The 20,429-nt window shown below is 35.7% G+C and overlaps 1 protein-coding gene across 3 annotated transcripts in view; it reads right to left on the reverse strand.

The window, feature by feature from the left end:
- LOC106870199 (DNA repair endonuclease XPF) overlaps positions 1–19,773 on the reverse strand; it is a 46,472-nt gene extending 26,699 nt beyond the window's left edge. For all 3 annotated transcript variants that reach the window (XR_016241488.1, XM_089350686.1, XM_014916203.3), the window contains exons 1-13: positions 18,624–19,773; positions 16,400–16,496; positions 15,121–15,203; positions 12,436–12,558; positions 10,558–10,615; positions 9,298–9,450; positions 7,774–7,887; positions 6,920–7,068; positions 5,694–5,747; positions 5,092–5,161; positions 3,489–3,582; positions 2,179–2,336; positions 1,231–1,314 (exon numbers count right to left, since the gene is read on the reverse strand). Coding sequence is in view for 2 of the 3 variants with exons in the window: in XM_089350686.1 (XP_089206812.1) it covers positions 1,231–1,314; positions 2,179–2,336; positions 3,489–3,582; positions 5,092–5,161; positions 5,694–5,747; positions 6,920–7,068; positions 7,774–7,887; positions 9,298–9,450; positions 10,558–10,615; positions 12,436–12,558; positions 15,121–15,203; positions 16,400–16,496; positions 18,624–18,697 (1,311 nt within the window). In the remaining variant the exon portion in view is untranslated. The remainder of the gene's footprint in view (positions 1–1,230; positions 1,315–2,178; positions 2,337–3,488; positions 3,583–5,091; positions 5,162–5,693; positions 5,748–6,919; positions 7,069–7,773; positions 7,888–9,297; positions 9,451–10,557; positions 10,616–12,435; positions 12,559–15,120; positions 15,204–16,399; positions 16,497–18,623) is intronic.
- Between the last annotated feature and the right edge of the window lie 656 nt (positions 19,774–20,429).

The following is a 20,429-nucleotide window of genomic DNA, read 5'->3' on the forward strand; positions in this document are numbered from 1 at the left end:
ATGTTATGATCAGCAGTAACAATTCCTCTCTGACTTATTACATTTACAGAAAATGGCTAAATTCCATAGTGTAATCTAATAAAATTCACCAGTTTTACAATGTTACAACTGTTTAAAACACTTGAAATGCTTAGCCCTTTAGCATTCAGATCACCCAGTCAAATGTAACCATTATTTATTCATATAGTTTTGAACTATCAAGCATTATCCTGTAGCTTTGATTTCAATGATGTGATTTTTATTTTCAGAATGACATTGTAGGATAGGAGAGAAAGGCTGGATTTGGCCATTTTGAACATAAAACTGGTAGAATATTTGGGCCTGAAATGGCCAGTTTAAATGCTAAAAGGCTCAAGTGTTTTAGCCAATGCATACAGTAAGTATTCTTACAACATCAACTGTTGATCTCCATGACAAGTACTATGTACTTGTCATGGAATTTTCATGGGTTTCTTATTGTCTTCCTTTGGGTACTGTTTTTATAAGACACCACATTGTCCGCTAGACCCAGACAATAACACAAAGCATTTTGTCCAATGCCCTAAAAATTCTGTCACCTCAACACCCTGGACTGGTACTTTGTACTTTCAATCCCTAAATGATGAAAGGTGAAACTGACCTCAGCAAGATTTGAACTCCAAACAATGAGCATGAACAAATACTGCAAAACATTTTATCTAATGCTACCAATTCCCTACAGCAGTTAAAGGACTCAGCAAGCTGATAATTTGCTGTTGTCGAATATGTAAATGATACAAATGTTGTTGCTTAGCCCCAGGTCAGCTTTCATTAAGTAGACTATAGTCAAAATGCATTAGAATTGTGATCATCCAGTATATTTTTCTTTCTTTCTCATTTTTTTTTTTTCAGATACAATATATCTAGGTCCACATTTTACTATTTGTCCTTCCCTACTCCTTAAGACAAGAGGGTGCAATTTGAAGGAAATAGAGTTCCCTTCATGACTTGGCAATTTATTAATATTCTGTGATACTGCTTTGCTGATGTCAAATCAAATCATAGGTAGAGCTGGAGTAAAAAGGGCCTCTACTAAAATGACTTGCCCTTAAAAAATAGAAGTCATCCGATATTTTAATAGATTTAGGGAATTATCATTATGATCATAAACAGACTCCAGTTATCTTGGTCTACTATCTAAACACTTATTTAATCATCTTGATAATGGAGAAATACTGGAAAATTTGGAAATATAGCAATAGGAATTCTTACTGTAACTTCCATATATTTGCCTTTTGATGCCAAATATTTGTTGTAGAGAGAAGCTAGAGTATTTTTACCACCTCTTGATAAAAACTGAAATAGAAAAATATAAAGACAGAGTATTAAATGAAAACTCACACATGAACACACATATACAGATGCAAATACATACACACATACAGACATATATACACATATATATAAACAAATACATACGTTGAAAATCATGTCATCACATACCCCTTCACATATATCATCATCATCATCATCATCATTTAACGTCCGCTTTCCATGATAGCATGGGTTGGACGATTTGACAGAGGACTGGCAAGCCAGAAGGCTGCACCAGGCTCCAATCTGGTCTGGCAGAGTTTCTACAGCTGGATGCCCTTCCTAATGCCAACCACTCAGAGAGTGTAGTGGGTGCTTTCACGTGTCACCGGCACGAGGGCCAAACCATTTTATAGGGTGTAGCAGATGTACTTTTTATGGCACCAATACAAGATAAGCTATCATGCCCTAGGCAAGACTAGAACCCACCGCACTTGAGAGGGAGAATAGGAGAGAGGTTGATGACTTTTGGGAAAATGTTGAGAGAAGTTAAAGTATGACTGAAGGAACATTTTAGTGTTGGTGTCATAGAAATTGCACCTGCTACACTCAGTAAAATGTTTGACAAATCAAGCAGATACAATGCAAGATCAGTGCTGGTACAATGATAACATGAATGCAGTATGGTGTCTGTGAACTGTGGCATTAGTGTGTGTGTGTGAGAGAGAGAGAGAGAAAGAGAGAGAGAGAGAAAGAGATAGAGAGAGAAAGAGAGAGATGCACATCAACAAACAAAATGGGGAATTATCTATAAAACAAGCAGAAAAAGAATGGGAACATATGACAGAGGTAGGTAGGAAAATGAAATGATATTTAATGAAACAAAAGACCAATGGAGCTACTGACCTCCCTCAGTTGATTACAAGTTCGGTCATCTTCAGCTACAATTAAGATTTTTCCTCTCCCAAAGTCAGGATCCAGTTCAGCATTCTCATTTTGAATCTCAGCAAGGATTTCTGACAAACCAGTCCATTTGGGTGGGATTTCCAAGTCTGGAATACTCTCTAGGAGGTAAAACAGATATAGGCGTTAGTGAAAAAAATAAAAGTCAAGAGACGCAGTGGAAGACTCATCTATCATCTACTTAAAAGCTACAGAATTGGATTCGTTCTGTTAGATTCAATATATTTAATGCAATGAATATAAAAAAACTTAATTTGACAAAAGACAAAATTAGCTCAAAGTATATTATATTCTTAATTGTTTTGAGAAGTTGTTTGTTCATTTGTTTTACATCCATTTTTCCATGTTAGCATGGGCTGGATGAAGTATATAATGAAGCTTTTATTTTACAACAGGATGCCTTTGCTGTCACTAACTCTTACTGTTTTCTAAGGAATGAACTTTTGATTCCCCTTGTTTATGAAAGCATACAGCTACAAGGGGATGTGTCAGAAGAAAATGTCAACAAATGTCACCATTTTTTTGGTTAAAGTTTTTAATGTAAGATGTGGAATGTAAACAGACATAAGCGCACACACACACACATACATACATAGATACATACATACAGGTATGTATGTGTGCATGCATACACACACACACACATACATATACTCACACAAACATTATGGACCTCCACAATGTTTTCATCTACTGATACAAAACTAGAGAACTTGCTCAAGGTACCACACAGTACGATACTCCAGATATGATCCAGTTTTATTCAGTCCCCTGAGCAACATACAAGCTTGAATCTGCAATGTTTATTCTTATTACAACATTAGGACATGTTCACATGTAGATATACTGCACTTGAAGAGGGATGAGGAGCATGTTCTGAAGAAGGTGCTAGAGTTTGAGGTAAATGGACAGCAAAAGTGAGGTAGACCGAGGTAAACATGTGGAGGAGGAGATTGAGAGGGTTGGCTTGAGAAGGGAGGACACCCAAAACCGAGCAAGATGGTAAGATGGTGTGAGGACAGTTGCTATGATATTCAGGTAGATCCGGCCACCCCCGTTAACGGGGACAAAACCCAGATTCAAAATGATGGATGATGATAATAAATGAGAATGAGGAATCCTCAGTGCAGCAAAAAATGGAGATGGGATATAAGACTCATAAACACTTTGGTCAATAGCCTGGCAATATACTGACCCTACAAGATAATTCTCAGCAAAAGTTAGAATGTAAAGAAAAGTAATACAAGCCTTACCATTTTCTCTGTTTTCAGATGCAACACCTTTCAGTTTAGAATCTTCCTTCTTTTTAGAACTTTTGCTAGTTTTGTAAACCCTCATCTTTGAGTTCTGTAAACCAAAATACCAAAAGTATATATCTGTTCTACCTATTATATTTTTTGGAAAGTGAATAAAAAAGACATATATTTAAATATAACATAAACATATATATATTTATGAGATATATAAATATTTCTTGCAAAATCTGAAAATTTTGAATTCAGTATTTAATTTCATCTTTATGTTCAAAGTTCAAATTCCAGCAAGATCAACTTATACTTTCCTTGCTCCAGAATCCATAAAATAGGTATCTACAATGCAATGAAGTTGAATTAATAATACACACACACACACAGATATATGAATGTGTGTGCTAGTATTCGTTTATGTATATGGACAGATCTACTGCTGCTTTATATCTGTTTTAACATATGAGGAGTGCTAAAAGTAGGGGGGAAAATGAAAAAAAAAAAGAAAACAAAACAAAGAACATGAAAAATGCACAAAGGAATATTTGGTTTTAAAAGTAAATAAATTTATTTCATATAGCTTCAATTGTTGGTTACACATTTGTCCATCTGTTTATTTCAACTATGAAATGTAGATGCAAAATTATCTCAGGCTTTTTCTGCAGTAATGTTTTCAAATATTTCTTTAGTTTCCATAATGCTTTGACCTTTATATGTCAATTGAGCTGATACAAAAATTACATAATGCTATATAGGACTATATGGCAACCATGGAAAATTGTGAGGTTATTCTGACAAACGGATTCAGCGCAAATACTGACATGATCAAACAAGATTCCACTTGATAATTTTCCTTCGCATTTGTCAAATGATGTTCCTTAAATTCTTAATTGCTGTTACAGCCTTAAGTCATAATGTCATCTGCATTGAGATATTCAACATAAACACCTTTAGATTCATAAAACACACATACTGTCATCCTGCCTGAATTGACTTTGCTATTATTTGTTTGATGGGATGTCAATATACTTTAATACCCCATTCTATGAATTGTTGTTTCTTTGTTGAATAATATCCAGAAGCCATGTCTCATTACCAGTAAAATTTGCTGTGAAAAATCTTTAGAGATCATTGTCAGAAATATCACTGCAATTGTTGCACATCTCAACTCTTTTTTTGCCAATGAATACTTGTCAAAATATAAGGAATCCACCTAAAACTACTCTTGCACATCTTCAAAGGTTTCTGAAGTATTTGCAGAACTAAGCTTTCCACATACATGTAGTGTTTCTTGTTGTCATCTTTGAATCTGCTTCAAGTAGGCTTTTCACAAACTCAAGGTTGCTTTCAGTTCTCAAAATTGAACAATGCCCACAATAATCTTCATCATATATTGAGTCCTAATCAACAATAGTGACAATAATGATAAGGCATAAATTTACAGTTAAAACACCACATTTCTTAATTACAATATAGATTTTCTTTGTTTTGCTTTTCTTTTTTTCTCTCATTTTCTTTACATATTTTAGAGGCACCACCATACTGGTTCAGTGGGATAGCACTTGTAAATTTATAGATTTGCTTAATATTAAGAAAAGAAATAACTCACCACAATCAGACTATCAGCTGAGTCCAGAAAAAGCCAACCAGAATTTTCCCCAAATGTTTTCTCACTTGTACTGAAATACACAATAATTTCTTGTTTGTTGTAAACCTCTATTACTTTAGTTTTCATTTTGATTTCTTTTTATGTGTTTTTTTGTTTTTTTTTGCAAAGAATAAATACACCTAGCCAGTTTACTCAAGTCTTCAATGATCATTCTACAACATAAAGATGTTAGAAGATTATACAATCTACTGTGTATAATGTATATTATGTGTCTTACGTCACTGAGACAAGTGAGGTTACATGCATCAAGATTAAAGATCTTCTACCCCATATCAGATTTTATTCGGACTTACTACTCTCCCAGACAAAGATGTCTCTGCAACAGTTTGCAGAATTCACTTCTCTTTCATTCTTCCTTTGATTTTATACAGTATAATTTTACAGCTAATGTCTTTCTCATTATCAATCACTATATAGCTTGAAATGGGTAGCTTTTATTACAGATGTACACACACACACACACACATATATATATATATATATATTGCTTCTAATACCAGAAAAATTTCAATGTACATATAAATATATCAAAATTTACTTACCAAATAGAATTCACCACACTAAAAAATGTGACACAGTCATATTGGGTCAAATCTCTGGAAAAGAAATAACAATTAACATAGATAAACAAACAAATGAGAGGATTCTTGAAATGTATTTGTGTGAGAGTGGAGAGGGAAAGACAGACAGACAGATAGCATGTATATATGACATATTTACATACACAGATGTAAACAAATACTTACATACAAACAGACATATGCATATAAACATGCACACTTGTGTGTATGTTATACACTTCAGAGAATCACTATCCATTAAATGATCAATATTCATTAGAGATATGGAATACTTAAAAGCAATCAGTTATTTAGTTAAAAGCCCTGGCTGCACGGTTCACCTCATGATCTGAGCTGATCTTTTAGATAATTTATACTACCATACTCTAACCAATTTAGGTGAATCAAGCTTGATTCACTCCAAGATACTAGAGATTACTACAACAACAAAATTCAGATTTACAACAGTTTATTGTGTAGTGTCACGAACAAGAGACATAACTCTGCTTATTCCAGTTAGGCTGATTAAACAAAAACCCGGTTTAAATCTTACCAGGTCTACATTGCCTTTTATTTTTTAATAGCTGACACCAAGTACAACTACTATATTGAGTACAACTACTTAAATTCATTACTTCTAATTAATGTGGTAAATATATTACATAATGCTACAGAAGAAACTGATACCAAACACCTAAACTATGTAGCCTTGAGTTTTGTAACTATATCACTTATTATAAAGTAGGAGAGTATGGATGGTATGATAGTGATAGAGGTAGCAAGCTGAGAGGTTAGCAACTCGGATCTTGTCAATGCTACAGCAGATTTTGATTTGTTTGTTTTTAAATTATTAATTAGACAGAGAATGGCAATGAACATGGCTTTTGTAAGAAGGACCCCAGACTAGTAGAATTAACGTTCAGTTTAAATTCTTTGAAGGAGGGACAGAATTCCCAAGAACTTCAGTACTGAGGAGGCAAAGGTTTAATGTGTTTTGTTGGGGTAAAAAGGTATTTCCTGTCTCCTTAATGCCGCAGCAATGATGATAAGCACCAGCCCAATGAATCAAAAAGATATGTAAAGAGTTAGATAATTTATACTAAGATTTGTCTCAGATTTACGAAAGGTTCAACATCTCCACTGCAATATCCTAAAACATTTAGTAAACAACCTTGCACGGAAAAGAGTGATAATGCTGACAGACTTACTGGCAAATCATCCTCAAGGTTTTGAGATCAGAGACAATCTGCTTGGCTTTGCTGCTGAGCTGGTTCCAAATAGGATTCAGTTGATGTCGAATCATAATATCAAAGGACTTGCCAATCGCATTTTCCACTGTTATCTCGTCAAAATCAATCTGAAGAAGATAGAAGAAAGAAAAAGTTTATCGAAATGATAAAAATGAATATACTAAGCTGGCGCCCCAATATGACTGCAGTCTAATGACTGAAAGAAGTGAAAAATAGAAGATACAAATAAAAGACAGGCCACTAGAATGTCTTCTTTTGTATCAGTAAATTATCGATCATGCACTGCAGTGCATTAACATGAACATAGTCCTGCTCTTAGATTTGTGGATTTGCTCTAAACTAAGAAATCATAATCATCATTACTGTTGTTGTTAATTTCCTTTGATTACAAAGAAATGGAGGTTACAAAATCATTTTTATATATTCAGTTTCAAATCTCGTTTAAGTTGGTTTTATCTTTTATTCCTCAGTGGTTGATTTAATCAAATGTTTCTTCCCAAGAAATGTGTTGTCTTGTAACAACATCAGGAATTTTAATTTTTGTTATTTATTAATGATGTTTTTCTAAAAAACAGAAAATATTACAACACAGGATGACAGAATAGGTGGAGAGCCAAACAAAGAAAAATGCTTTGCAGGGTTTAGTTAAACTTCTTTTTTATGTTCTAAGTTCAAATCTTACTAAGGTACCAGAAAAGTACCAGTAACATATTGCAGTCAATTGAATTGATGCCACTCTTTTACTATAAATTTGTAACCTTGAGGCAATATTAGAAGAAACCTGTATTACCACAGAATAAAATATCACCTACAGCAGAGGTAAATCTTTTGAGATCAGAGATGCAGGCATTAATAAGATCAAGAAGAGCTGTTTGGCAAGCAACCATTGTACTAGTCATCTGGATGTGCAGCTCAACAACCTCTATCTAAAACAAAAGAAAAACAAGAAATGAATCACAGAAGCAAAAAATGAAACATTTAAAATGAGTGAATAAAGAATGGAAAGACAAGAGACAAACTAAAGAAAATTTATCATAATCATAGTAATAGCTAAGACAGAGATCAACAACATCATTGCTGATGCAACTCTAAGTCATCAAGAGTGGCCAGCAGAGTTATTGAGGAATGTGTGCTTTTTGAGTAAAAGAAGAGTGGTTACCAGTTGACTAGCTAAGAAATTATTAGACCAATAAGTATATATTTACTTTCTACCGTCTATATATTAATCTGCTTTACCATCTATATATTAATCTGCTTGTCCTTCAACCAAATTGTTATGCATTCCTTAATACCTTTTTAGACAACATTGATATACTGCTATTTATGCAAGTCAATAAGAAGGTATGTATGTGGCCTCTGACTTGTTAGAAATGGTAACCAAATCATTTCAAATCACATCCAACTGTCTTAAAATAGAAAGGAAGCTAAAAAAATGTAGCACATGAGATTATCATGGCTAGAATTTCTGATAAAAGATCTGCTCAATCAGGACTGACTCAGGGATAAGCATCAATAAAAGAAATGTCTGAAGTAGTTGTATGCTGTCAACTTCATGTGAGAGTCCCCTGAAGGGAATAATACTACTGTTGGTTAGACCTAGGAAGCTGCACCGCTTCCTGTCGGCCTTGCCACATTTCCTGTGTCCTTATGTTTACAAGGGGGAGACAAGCACCTCCACCCAGCTTAGCCTGCATCCAGAGACATGTTTCTGAGTCTTTGCTTGTCATCAGTCTGGAGTTGCATGACCTGCTAGTCGAAGATGCCTGTCAAGCTCTTGTAAACATATAATAATTCTAGTGATATACATTCACTGATTTCAAAAATGGAAATAATACATTTCTAAATCTCTCAGAGAGATTTATGCCGTAGCAATACGATGAAGTAGTTGTATGCTGTCAACTTAATGTGACATATCTCTGGATGCAGGCTTAGCTGGGTGGAGGTGCTTGTCTCCCCCTTGTAAACATAAGGACACGGGAAATGTGTCAAGGCCGACAGGAAGCGGTGCAGCTTCCTAGGTCTAACCAACAGTAGTATTATTCCCTTCAGGGGACTGCCACATTAAGTTGACAGCATACAACTACATCGTATTACTACTGCATAAATCTCTCTGAGAGATTTAGAAATGTATTATTTCTAAAAAAAAAGAAATGTCTGCTCAGGTTAACATCCACTAAACTGATCACAGCCCACTTTGATCCAGTGCTGATTCTTCAATCTAACTATATATTAGTACAAAAGTAAATGACGATCACAGGATGTAAATGAAACAAAACACATACAAAAATAGAAACAAAATTATTAACATAAATCAACAGTTTTAAATGAAATCTTACCTTATGTTTATCTAAGCAGCTTGCAACATTAGCATGGAACCGTGGCCACAAGAACAGTTTCTTGAGAAAAAGATTTTTCATTACGTTTTCAACATGGGCAAAACCAGTTGTGAAACCAGAAGGCCGGTCAGAAAAAGCCTTGATAAAACCAGTCTATAACAGATAAATATTTAGTATTTAGAACAGAACATGAATACTGCTGCCAAAGCATTAAAAATGTTATTTTTGTTGTTGAATAATTGTAATTAACCCCATCTGAACAACGGAAACCTTATGACACAGATGTAGTAGCAAGATAAATTACAAGATTATTACATCCAATTAGACTATGCTTCAATTAGCTCTGCAAACATATTGCATTTTACAGCCATACAGGTTATGTAGGGGAGGTGCAATGTGATAGTGGATGATGATGATAATGAACATGTAATATCTAGATTTCAACTCGGTCCATTTATTTAGCTTCCTAAGAGACACAATCAAAAAGATTGGGAAGAAGCTGTATTACTGTCAACAAGTCCAACATATACCAGCATAGAAAATAGGAAATAGAATGGATGATGACAGAAAATGCAAAAGTCAAGGTGATGCAACATTACTGTAATTACTATGGATTTTGACCTTTGTGTTTTATAACTGTTGTCTCAAGCTATTGCTATCTAGCACCTTTGGATGATCTCTACTCAACCGCTACACAACTGCTACTCAACACTCCTACCACGGCCAGACTACCTCTATTTATATGTCTTGGGAGATCTTACTTCTTTGCCTGGGGGCGTCAACACAACAATAACCCAGCTCAGACTACAAGATTTAGAGGAAATTGGCAAAGGGACTACACTCTTCTGAGGTACATGTGTATGCTTTCTCCCCATAATAATAGAAACAAAGAGAAGAGAGAGAAGGAAGATTGATACTACAATAGTATGTTGCCAATATTTTTATAAGGTATTTATCTATCTTTATGTTCTGAGTTCAAGTTCTGTCAAGGTCGACTTTGCTTTTCATTCTTTCGAGGTTGATGAACTAAGTACCAGTTGAGTATTGATGTAACTGACTTAGCCTCTCCCCAAAAATTGCTGCCCTTGAGCCAAAATCTGGAATCAATATTTTATAAGGTATTGGATATATTAGTTGAAAGCAACCATGGATAAGTGAGGTATGTTAAAATTGCTTTGTAAGTTACCTCTTCAAACTTTTAGTTTTCTTATCTAATTAGAATATAATGGGATATACTTTAAACTCAGAATTTCCACTTACTTTGTTTTTCTGTCGATAAAGTCTGAGAATAAATGCTTCCTGACATGAATCCAAGATTCTAAAAATCAGAAAAAATAATTATTTATCTTCAGTAAAAAAAACATTGCCCTTGAAAAATTTAAAAAGAAAGGAAAAAAAAAATTCTTTCACAATAATTTGAGACATATACCTCCCATCTTAACGACAGAGATGAAATGGGATTGCAAAAACGTCAATGTCATGTGGCTCACATTCACTACAGGCATTCCACTTGGATTCTAGAATGAATCAGTTGAAGAATTTTCAAGCAGAAGACATAACACTTAAGTGAAAATATTTTCAAAAGATTTGGTAGTTAATTCTTGATATCTGTACAAACTGATAAATGCATAAAGAAGATACTGAGTGAATTACAATTTACATCTAGGAGGTTGTGAGGTACTTCCAGTCAGTTACTTCATATCAGAACTCTACTCCAGTAGAGTTGACTAAGATATATTCATCATCATAATCATTACCACCACCACCTCCACTATTATCACCAGTGGCAAGTACAAGAGTTTATTAACTTATTTTATCAAAGTAGAGTGAAGGATGAATGGTATAGTCAACACTCTAGTGAAATTTGACCAAAGAAATGAAAGAAACACATTTAACTCATACAGAATAGATATACAAGTTCATTTACTTTTTTATTTTTTGTAGAGGAAAGAAAGTAACTGACTGAGAAAAAAATCAAGCTTAATACACTATCAACACTGAAGAGGGCAAGAAATATGAAATGCAAACTCAATTCAAATCGTGGAAGAATTTATGGTTAGAAGACTTAGCCTTTTGATACCAACCCACTCGAGACCAACCTGGTTCCAGAATACAAATTTCATATTTTAAACCCTTTAGCATTTAAACTGGCCATACCTGGCCCAAATACTCTACTTGTTTTATGTTCAAACTAATCAGATCGAGCTCCTCACACCTACCATGCAATGCCATTCTAAAACTATACAATTACATCATTGAAAGCTCAAAGCTACAATGATATTGTTTGATAAATTCAAAACAATGTGAATGAAAAGCATTACATTTGACAGAATAATTTGAATGCTAATGGGTTAAATTGATCTAAATTAGAACCTTCTATGAAAATACCATGTTAATTTACCCACTTAATAATCCTTTCTACTATAGGCACAAGGCCTGAAATTTTGCGGGCAGGGGCCAGTCGATTATATTGACCCAGTACGCAACTAGTACTTAATTTAGATACACACTAAAACCAGATGGTTACACCAGGCCCTGCCAAATCAGATTGGAGCCTGGTGTAGCCATCTGGTTCACCAGTCCTCAGTCAAATCAGCCAAGCCATGTTAGTATGGAAAGCGGACGTTAAACGATGATGATGATGATGATGATGACGACTAAACATAGGTGATGTAATTTGACAGATACTTGGTAACAAATCTGTTGTGAACTAAGCTGGCTTACTGCTAACATTTGCATGAGAATAATAATAATAGTATTAGAAGCCACAGCAACAAGAAGCGCAACAGTTGTAATTAAAAGTGTGTTAAAACTATTCATATAGCTCAGGTTTCTGTAGAGCTGGTGCTTCATTCATCTGTAAGCAAATGGGCAACAACTCTCACACTGGATAGGTTGCTAGTTTATCAAAAGTTAACTTTCTCAGCTGATCTGGAACCTATTTTTGACAGCTTGGTAAACTGTGAAGCAAAGTGTGCAATTTAGAAACTCAGCAAAATACATTCAATATTCTTATCCAATATGATTTTAACTCTTACAAATCAAACAAACTAGAATTTGATTAAAAGAAAAGAAAAAAACATTTAGCAAAAAGATAAACAAAAGAAAATAACATTAGAAAGATCTAGAACATCTTACTTATGAGCTTTACAGACGATAATGCCTGTGATGAGGTTTGCTGGAATATTTTCTGTGAGAAAGTCAACGACAAGAATTCTTGAAGTCACAAACAACACACCTCCTTCTGTGTAAATTTTCTGCCTAAAAAATTCAATTTAAAAAACTCAAAATTGAACAAATCAGCCACTAAAGGAAACACACAATATTTCAATTTATTATTATTTTTCAGTTACCTTTTATCTTTTTATCTTTTACTTGGTTCTCTGATACAAATTCTGTTTCATAGTGACCTAAATTAAAACCTGTCTGTAAACAGCAGAAGTGAGCTAGAATGTTAAAATTTAGTGCACACATACAGTAGAGTTCAAGGTCAATCTTTACCAAATGGCTTCACTCTGCGTGCTTTAGTCTTGTTACTATGGCAACATTCCAGATACTTACTGATGAGACCTCATATGTTAGATGATACAATTAGGCTTTCCCTGATATTTTCATAAATTAGTACAATGATAACAATAAACAGGATTATTTTGATAAATATGAAGGAGTATGAAGACCGGGAAAGCCCCTGGCCCATCAGGAATCACTGCAGAGATGCTCAAAATATCTGGCAGTGTTGGCTATAGCCTAGTCACCCGTATTACGAACCAGGTGATACACGAAGGAGTCATACCCAATGACTGGTGTAGCAGCATCATAGTCAACTGCTACAAAGGTAAAGGTGACGCTTTAGATACAAATAATTACAGAGGCATCAAGCTGTTAGATCAGGTTATGAAAGTTACAGAGAGGGTCATAGCCCAACTAATTAGGGAGCGAATCAATTTAGATGAGATGCAGTTTGGGTTCGTGCCAGGTAAAAGCACTACTGATGCCTTATTTCTAGTGAGACAGCTGCAGGAGAAATACCTAGCTAAGGATAAACCTCTGTACCTGGCTTTCGTTGACATGGAGAAAGCCTTTGACAGTGTCCCCCGATCCCTTATCTGGTGGTCAATGAGGAAACTTGGGATAGAAGAATGGTTAGTGAGAGCTGTGCGAGCCATGTACAGAGATGCTGCCAGTAAGGTGAGGGTTGGAAATGAGTACAGCAATGAATTCCGGGTAGAGGTAGGGGTCCACCAAGGTTCCGTCCTCAGCCCCCTCTTATTTATCATAGTCCTCCAGGCAATCACAGAGGAGTTCAAGACAGGTTGCCCCTGGGAGCTCCTCTATGCTGATGACCTTGCCCTAATTGCGGAGTCACTATCAGAACTAGAGGAGAAGTTTCATGTGTGGAAGCAAGGTCTAGAATTGAAGGGCCTTAGAGTCAACCTAGCTAAAACCAAAATCCTAATAAGTAGGAAGGTAGATAAAACACAAACCCCTTCAGGTAGATGGCCCTGCTCAGTATGTAGAAAAGGAGTAGGTAGTAACTCTATAAGATGTACCCGGTGCAAGCTATGGACACATAAGAGGTGCAGCAACATCAAAGGCAGGTTAACTAGGAAGTTAGTTTTTGTTTGTGGCAGATGTTCAGGTGCAATAAAGACTGTAAACAAACAGGAAACAACTTCTATCTCATTCCAGGGTGAAAAACTAGAGGTAGTCGATAGCTTCCGCTATCTGGGCGACCAAGTTAGTAGTGGGGGTGGGTGCGCTGAAAGTGTAGCTGCTAGAATAAGAATAGCCTGGGCAAAGTTTAGAGAGCTCTTGCCCCTGCTGGCGACAAAGGGACTCTCACTCAGAGTAAAAGGCAGACTGTATGACGCATGCGTACGAACAGCCATGCTACATGGCAGTGAAGCATGGGCTGTAACTGCTGAGGACATACGTAAGCTCGCAAGGAATGAAGCCAGTATGCTCCGTTGGATGTGTAATGTCAATGTGAATACCCGTCAGAGTGTAAGTATCTTGAGAGAAAAGCTGAACATTAGAAGCATCAGTTGTGGTGTGCAAGAGAGACGATTGCGCTGGTATGGACATGTGGTGAGAATGGATGAGGATAGCTGCGTGAAAAAGTGCCACACCCTAACAGTTGAGGGAACTCGTGGAAGAGGTAGGCCCAGGAAGACCTGGGCTGAGGTGGTGAGGCAAGACCTTCGTACATTGGGCCTCACCGAGGTGATGACTACTGACCGAGACCTTTGGAAATGTGCTGTGCGTGAGAAGACCCGGCAAGCCAAGTAAGATCGTTGCCAGTGCCCCTGGACTGGCTCTTGTGCAGGTGGCACATGAGATGCACCATTTTGAGAGTGGCCATTGCCAGTACCGCCTGACTGGCTCCTGTAGGATTTTCGAGCGAGATCGTTGCCAGTGCCCCTGGACTGGCTTGTGCGGGTGGCACATAAAAGACACCATTTCGAGCGTGGCCGTTTTCGTGCGGGTGACACGTAAAAGCACCCACTACACTCTCTGAGTGGTTGGCGTTAGGAAGGGCATCCAGCTGTAGAAACTCTGCCCAAATTAGATTGGAGCCTGGTGTTGCCATCCGGTTTCACCAGTCCTCAGTCAAATCGTCCAACCCATGCTAGCATGGAAAGCGGACGTTAAACGATGATGATGATGATGATGAAGGAAAAGAAGATTTTTGTAAAAAACAAAAAGAGTACAGCTTTTTAAATTTGAAAAAAAAAATTGAAGCAAACTTCAACATTGACCTCTTATTTTCAGATAACACCAAATCGCTGGTTTTCCAACTTATAGTCTGTCTCACTGTCTTACCTGTTTGGTGCAGTAAATTCATTTGTTATGACTTTAGGTACTTCCTTCACACCATCAGCCTTTAGATGATCACAAATGTAATCCTTGAAAATCAATATGAAACAGAAAAATATTATTGTTGTTGATATTGTTATCAATGACAGTTGAGATCATGAATATTTAATGATCTTTACAAATATTTTATATTTTAGAATTTATTTTCTGTCTCGTTACAGTCCAGGCATTACAAAACATGAGCTAGTGTATATAGAAGTGGAAGCTGCACTGGTACAGGTGTATAGTATAAACTGACACAGCATCTGCTGAATGAAAATTACTATTGACAAAAGAAGGTATTGATGATACAAAAATATTAAATAAAATGTGAAAACAATCAACTCTAAAAACGTTGGATCTCATGGATATATTCAATCATTTGTGTTTTTACATCAGGTTTCCATGCTAGCAGGAACTGGGCAAACTTACTTGAGGCAGTATTTTATGGCCTAATGCCCTTCCTCTAACCAACTCATGTTTTTCATGTAAGATATCTTTACATCATAGGTCTTGTCTTCAAAATGACAATGCTATAGAACATATAGCATGCAGGGAATGAAAGCATGACATCACCAATCACCATCTTGCTCAAGTGGTGTCATGCAAAGACACAACATGTCAACATGCACACATATTTCTTATGCAAATGGCTTCTGTATAGTTTCTGCCTAACAGTTCCATTCACAGGCCATTGGTGTGTCTAAGGTTATTATAGTTGTCTAAGGTGCCACAGAGTGGTATAAAACTCTGCTACAGCCATACCTGCACCTAATATCTGCTTCATATTTAAACAAAATTTCCTCACTGGGTTGAGTCTGCTTGGATTAAACACAGTTTACAGAGACCTTATTTACAATGCAATACATAAACCTGACATAATGAAACTACAACCTGCTGATTTGAAGACTATACTAATTGCTGTTGTGTTTCACCATAGGATAATAACTCCTTTCAGAGAAATGTGTTTTCATAACACACTAGATTCATTAGCATAAGGAGACTCTGAAACACCCAGTGTTTTCACATCATTGTGTTTTGTTAGTCAAAGGTACCCTGGATGAATGAATCTAACAAGAGTCTGTTTATAACTTCAGCAAACAAATTATTTGTCGATATGAACTGCCAACCAATAACAAATGGTAGGATGCACAGTTGACAGCGAGAATCAAAACAATGTCTTGCATATTTATTCTTAACGCATAAAACATAAAATAGAAATAAAACTAGAAACACTTTGCATTACCTCTTCCACATTATTATTATTCAGCACAAAGACAAGATTTCCAGGGTCACAGTAGACCTTTATTAGGTTTATCAATATTCTTTCAAGACCAAGGCCCCTGAAATAAATAAAAGCAACAGTAATAATGATGATCAATATTATGTCACAAGACTCAGCAAACTGGGAGAATCAGCCAAAAATGTAAATAATAATAATAATGGTTTCAAAGTTTGGTACAAGACCAGAAAGTTTGCAGGGAGAGGGTAAGTTGATTACTTCAACCTCAGTGCCCAACTGCTACTTATTTTATCAATCCCAAAAGGATGAAAGACAAAGCTGACTTTGGCAGAATTTGAACTCAGAATGTAAAGACAGATGAGATGTTGCTAAGCATTTTGCCTGGCATGCTAACAATTCTGCCAGCTCACTGCCTTAGAAATAATAATTATAATAATAATAATGAAGACAGGACTTGTCAGTCACACAAAAAATAGTTGGTTTCATTGATCTCAGGGTTCTGTCTTAATATTCTATCATTGCAGTCATCTCCCGTCCTCTCCTTATCTCTGTATACATGTATGTGAAAAGAATATGCTAGTGAGCATTTTATCTGGTGCTCTAACAACCCTGCTAATCTGCATATATATGTATGCATTTGGTTTGATTTCATTATTACAGCTTATATGACTTGATACCAGTAAAAACTAGCCGATTATTCTTTTCTCTTTTGGATTCCAAGTCAGTTTTTCCCCCACACTAATGTCTAATTTGATAATTTTCAATTTTTCAAAAACAATGGTCTAAAGGGGAGGTGGGGCAAAATGAGTAATAATGTCAATTTATTTCTTTTATCTGTATGGTGCATAAATATATCAGGAAGAGTCACTCCAGCAAATCGTGAAGAAGCTGTAGAGAATATTTTATTGACTTTTTAGACTTAGTCAAGTTTTGCTAATTTCATATCATGTGCCATTTTTCCTTGATCCTCTTTTATTTAACCTAGATATTAAAGATTGGTTATTTCTTTACTTTCAAATGCACAAGTAGTCCTCAAGAATTTACAACGCATGCCCCACCTCTGCTCGTTGCCCTATCTCCTTCAACTTACTACCTCAAAATTTTATAAAAAAAGGAAAATTAGATATACTAGTCACTTGAGTAAAAAGTGACAAAGAAAAACGTATGTATACAGGTAGAAATGCCTTTGATTATAAGGCTGCTTAATCAAGCCTTAGCTAAGCTAAAGAACAACAACGAGTTCTTGCCGATAAGAGGGAATGTTTACAAGTACACCGGCACGAAAAAATCGACCTTATTTTTGGGGGAATTTTTTCAGCGGATTCCTATGTCATCGTTCATGGAGATTCTGAATATGTTTTCAAAATTTTCAATTACCCCCCCACTCCACCCCAAATTTTTAAATTTAACTTTTTTTCGAAATTTTGCTGAATTTCTGATGTCTAAGAATGGATGAGGTACTACTAAAGCAGCGCGGACCCGAACGCGCGGTCGCGCGTCCGCGCTAGCTAGTCGTGAGTGGTCGATCCTAACCCTAACCCTATTCCTAACCCTAAACACGTATTCATTTTCACACGCGGGTTAGGGATAGGGTTAGGGTTAGGGACAGGGTTAGAGTTAGGGATAGGGTTAGGGTTAGGGTTAGGATCGACTACTCAAGACTAGCTAGCGCGGACGCGCGACTGCGCGTTCGGGTCCGCGCTGCTTTAGTAGTACCGTTAATTTTCTGAAATAGTGCGCTGAATATGTTATAATGCTTTTAGAGATCATTTGCTTAGCTGATATAGTTTTTGTAAGTTAGTGAACATTTGTAAAAACAATTATTTTTTTCTCAAAGTAAAAAAACATATTGTGCCCCCCACACTTCTTCATATTACTAATACCAATGCTAAAAAAGTATTTCAGTACTAATTGATAACATAAAAAAATGGGTCTGTGCATTATTCGGTAAGACACATATTTACTGAAGTTACATAATAACTTTATTGAGTAAAGTCAGAGACAGCGTGTATATGGAGACACTGTGATATAAGGCTGAACACACGTAAACAGACTTGACAGTCGAAACTCGTCAAGCTGTTCTCGGATTCATCCGGCAGAGAGAGCACTGATGTCTATTTCCACAGCAAGACTGAATGTATGATCTAAAAACTTGTGAACTTATTCATAATTTCACTTATACGACTTTCATAAAAATAATCCAATAAAAAAAATCTGAAGAACTTACTGTGACATAATAAGTAATCCATCGTCGTGGAAACAATTCAAAAATATTTCTTTTTCATATTCTAAGAGCGGCATTTCTTTAAATTCTTCTCCGTATATAAACAAAACTAATTTAGTAGGTAAAAAAATATCACATTTTATACAATCAACGAGAGTTACCGCCACATACTGCTGTGGAGACCGGTGACAGGTTAGAATGTTCCCACATTAAAACTTTACCGATATGTATTGTTGCTGCTGCGCGGTATCTAATTAATTGTAGTTGACCAAACAAACTTTTGATTAAAGGCATTGAGTCTAACCATTTTTTCTTTTACTTACTCATTACTTTTTCGCAGATAGAATACTTCAAATACCGCATGCATTTTTAAAAAACTGTGTGATGTAAATGTGAGGGAGGTTTGGCTTCTTGGTTGGTTCAACTGCTAATCGTAACGCCCCCTCCATGAAAGAAGTAAGAAACTCCTCCCTCGCGAGGAAATGTGAAATTGCTTGCTAACGTAGTCCTTAAAAATCCATAATTAATCCATGATTAAGCAGCCTTATAATCAAAGGCATTTCTATCTGTATACATCCGTTTTTCTTTGTCACTTTTTACGCAAGTGACTAGTATATCTAATTTTCCATTTTTATTAAATTTTGAGGTAGTAAGTTGAGGGAGATAGGGCAACGAGCAGAGGTGAGGCATACGTTGTAAATTCTTGAGGACTACTTGCGCATTTGAAAGTAGAGAAATAACCAATCTTTAATTTTACGAATTCATAGGTATGGGACTTATATTAAATTATTGTTGGGGGCTTAAGACTTATTAATTATTCTCTTTTTTTTTTCTATATTTTTCCACGTAGATTGAAAAAAGAAATTCGAAAGAAAGTTAAGATTTAAAAATTTGTGGTGGGGAGTGGGTAAGTAAAAATTTTGAAAACATGGTTTTTGGCATATTCATAAACTCTGCCATCGAAAACAAAGGAAACCGCTGAAAAAATCCCCCCCCCCCCCAAAAAAAAAGGTCGATATTTTCGTGCCGGTGTACTTGTAAACATTAACCGAGGGAATCCGTAGTCAATAGACAGAGATGTTCATGCAAGACTATAATGTGGTAGTGTGTGAGTACTTCAAAAACCTTTGACAATGTGCAGTTGTGACTATTATGACAATGCTGCAACTGTCGGCTTAAACTATTCCAGTTAACCTACGATTATTTGACGTTGTCTAGGGGAAACAACTTTGTAATTTAAAATACAAGATTTATGTCCCTTATGCGTGTGTGTGTGTGCGTGCGTGAGTGCGTGCGTATGTGTAGGGATTCCTCGCGTTTTGAAGCTAAATGTTCCTGAAAATCTTGTAATATATATATATATATATATATATATATATACTTTATTTAAAAGCAGCAGAAATATAACAAAAAACTGTTACTCTGAGTTTCACGTTCCCGTTCATTGGACATTTTTTTTTGCACATTTCATGTGCTTACTCTGGTATATATATATGAGCGTATATAGTTTGATATGTATGTACGTATGTGTAGATGTATGTGTGTGTGCACATGTGTGTATGTGTTGTGCGTTGTGTATGTGACTATATGAGTGTGTGCATGCATGTGCGTATGAGTATGTGTAGATATGAGTATGTGTAGATACATCTATGTGTGGTATGTTTATGTGTGAAAAAAAAAGGTTATAATTAAAAAAAAAATGCATATTTGAATTTTAACCTTTATCCTTGTATTAGTGTCATATATATTTGTATATATGTATGTGTGTATGTGTGTGTGTATATATGTATAGGTATAATGTTGGATAAG

Source organism: Octopus bimaculoides, chromosome 4, assembly GCF_046866305.1.
Source record: "Octopus bimaculoides isolate indiv1 chromosome 4, ASM4686630v1, whole genome shotgun sequence".
Taxonomy (NCBI): Eukaryota; Metazoa; Mollusca; class Cephalopoda; order Octopoda; family Octopodidae; genus Octopus; species Octopus bimaculoides.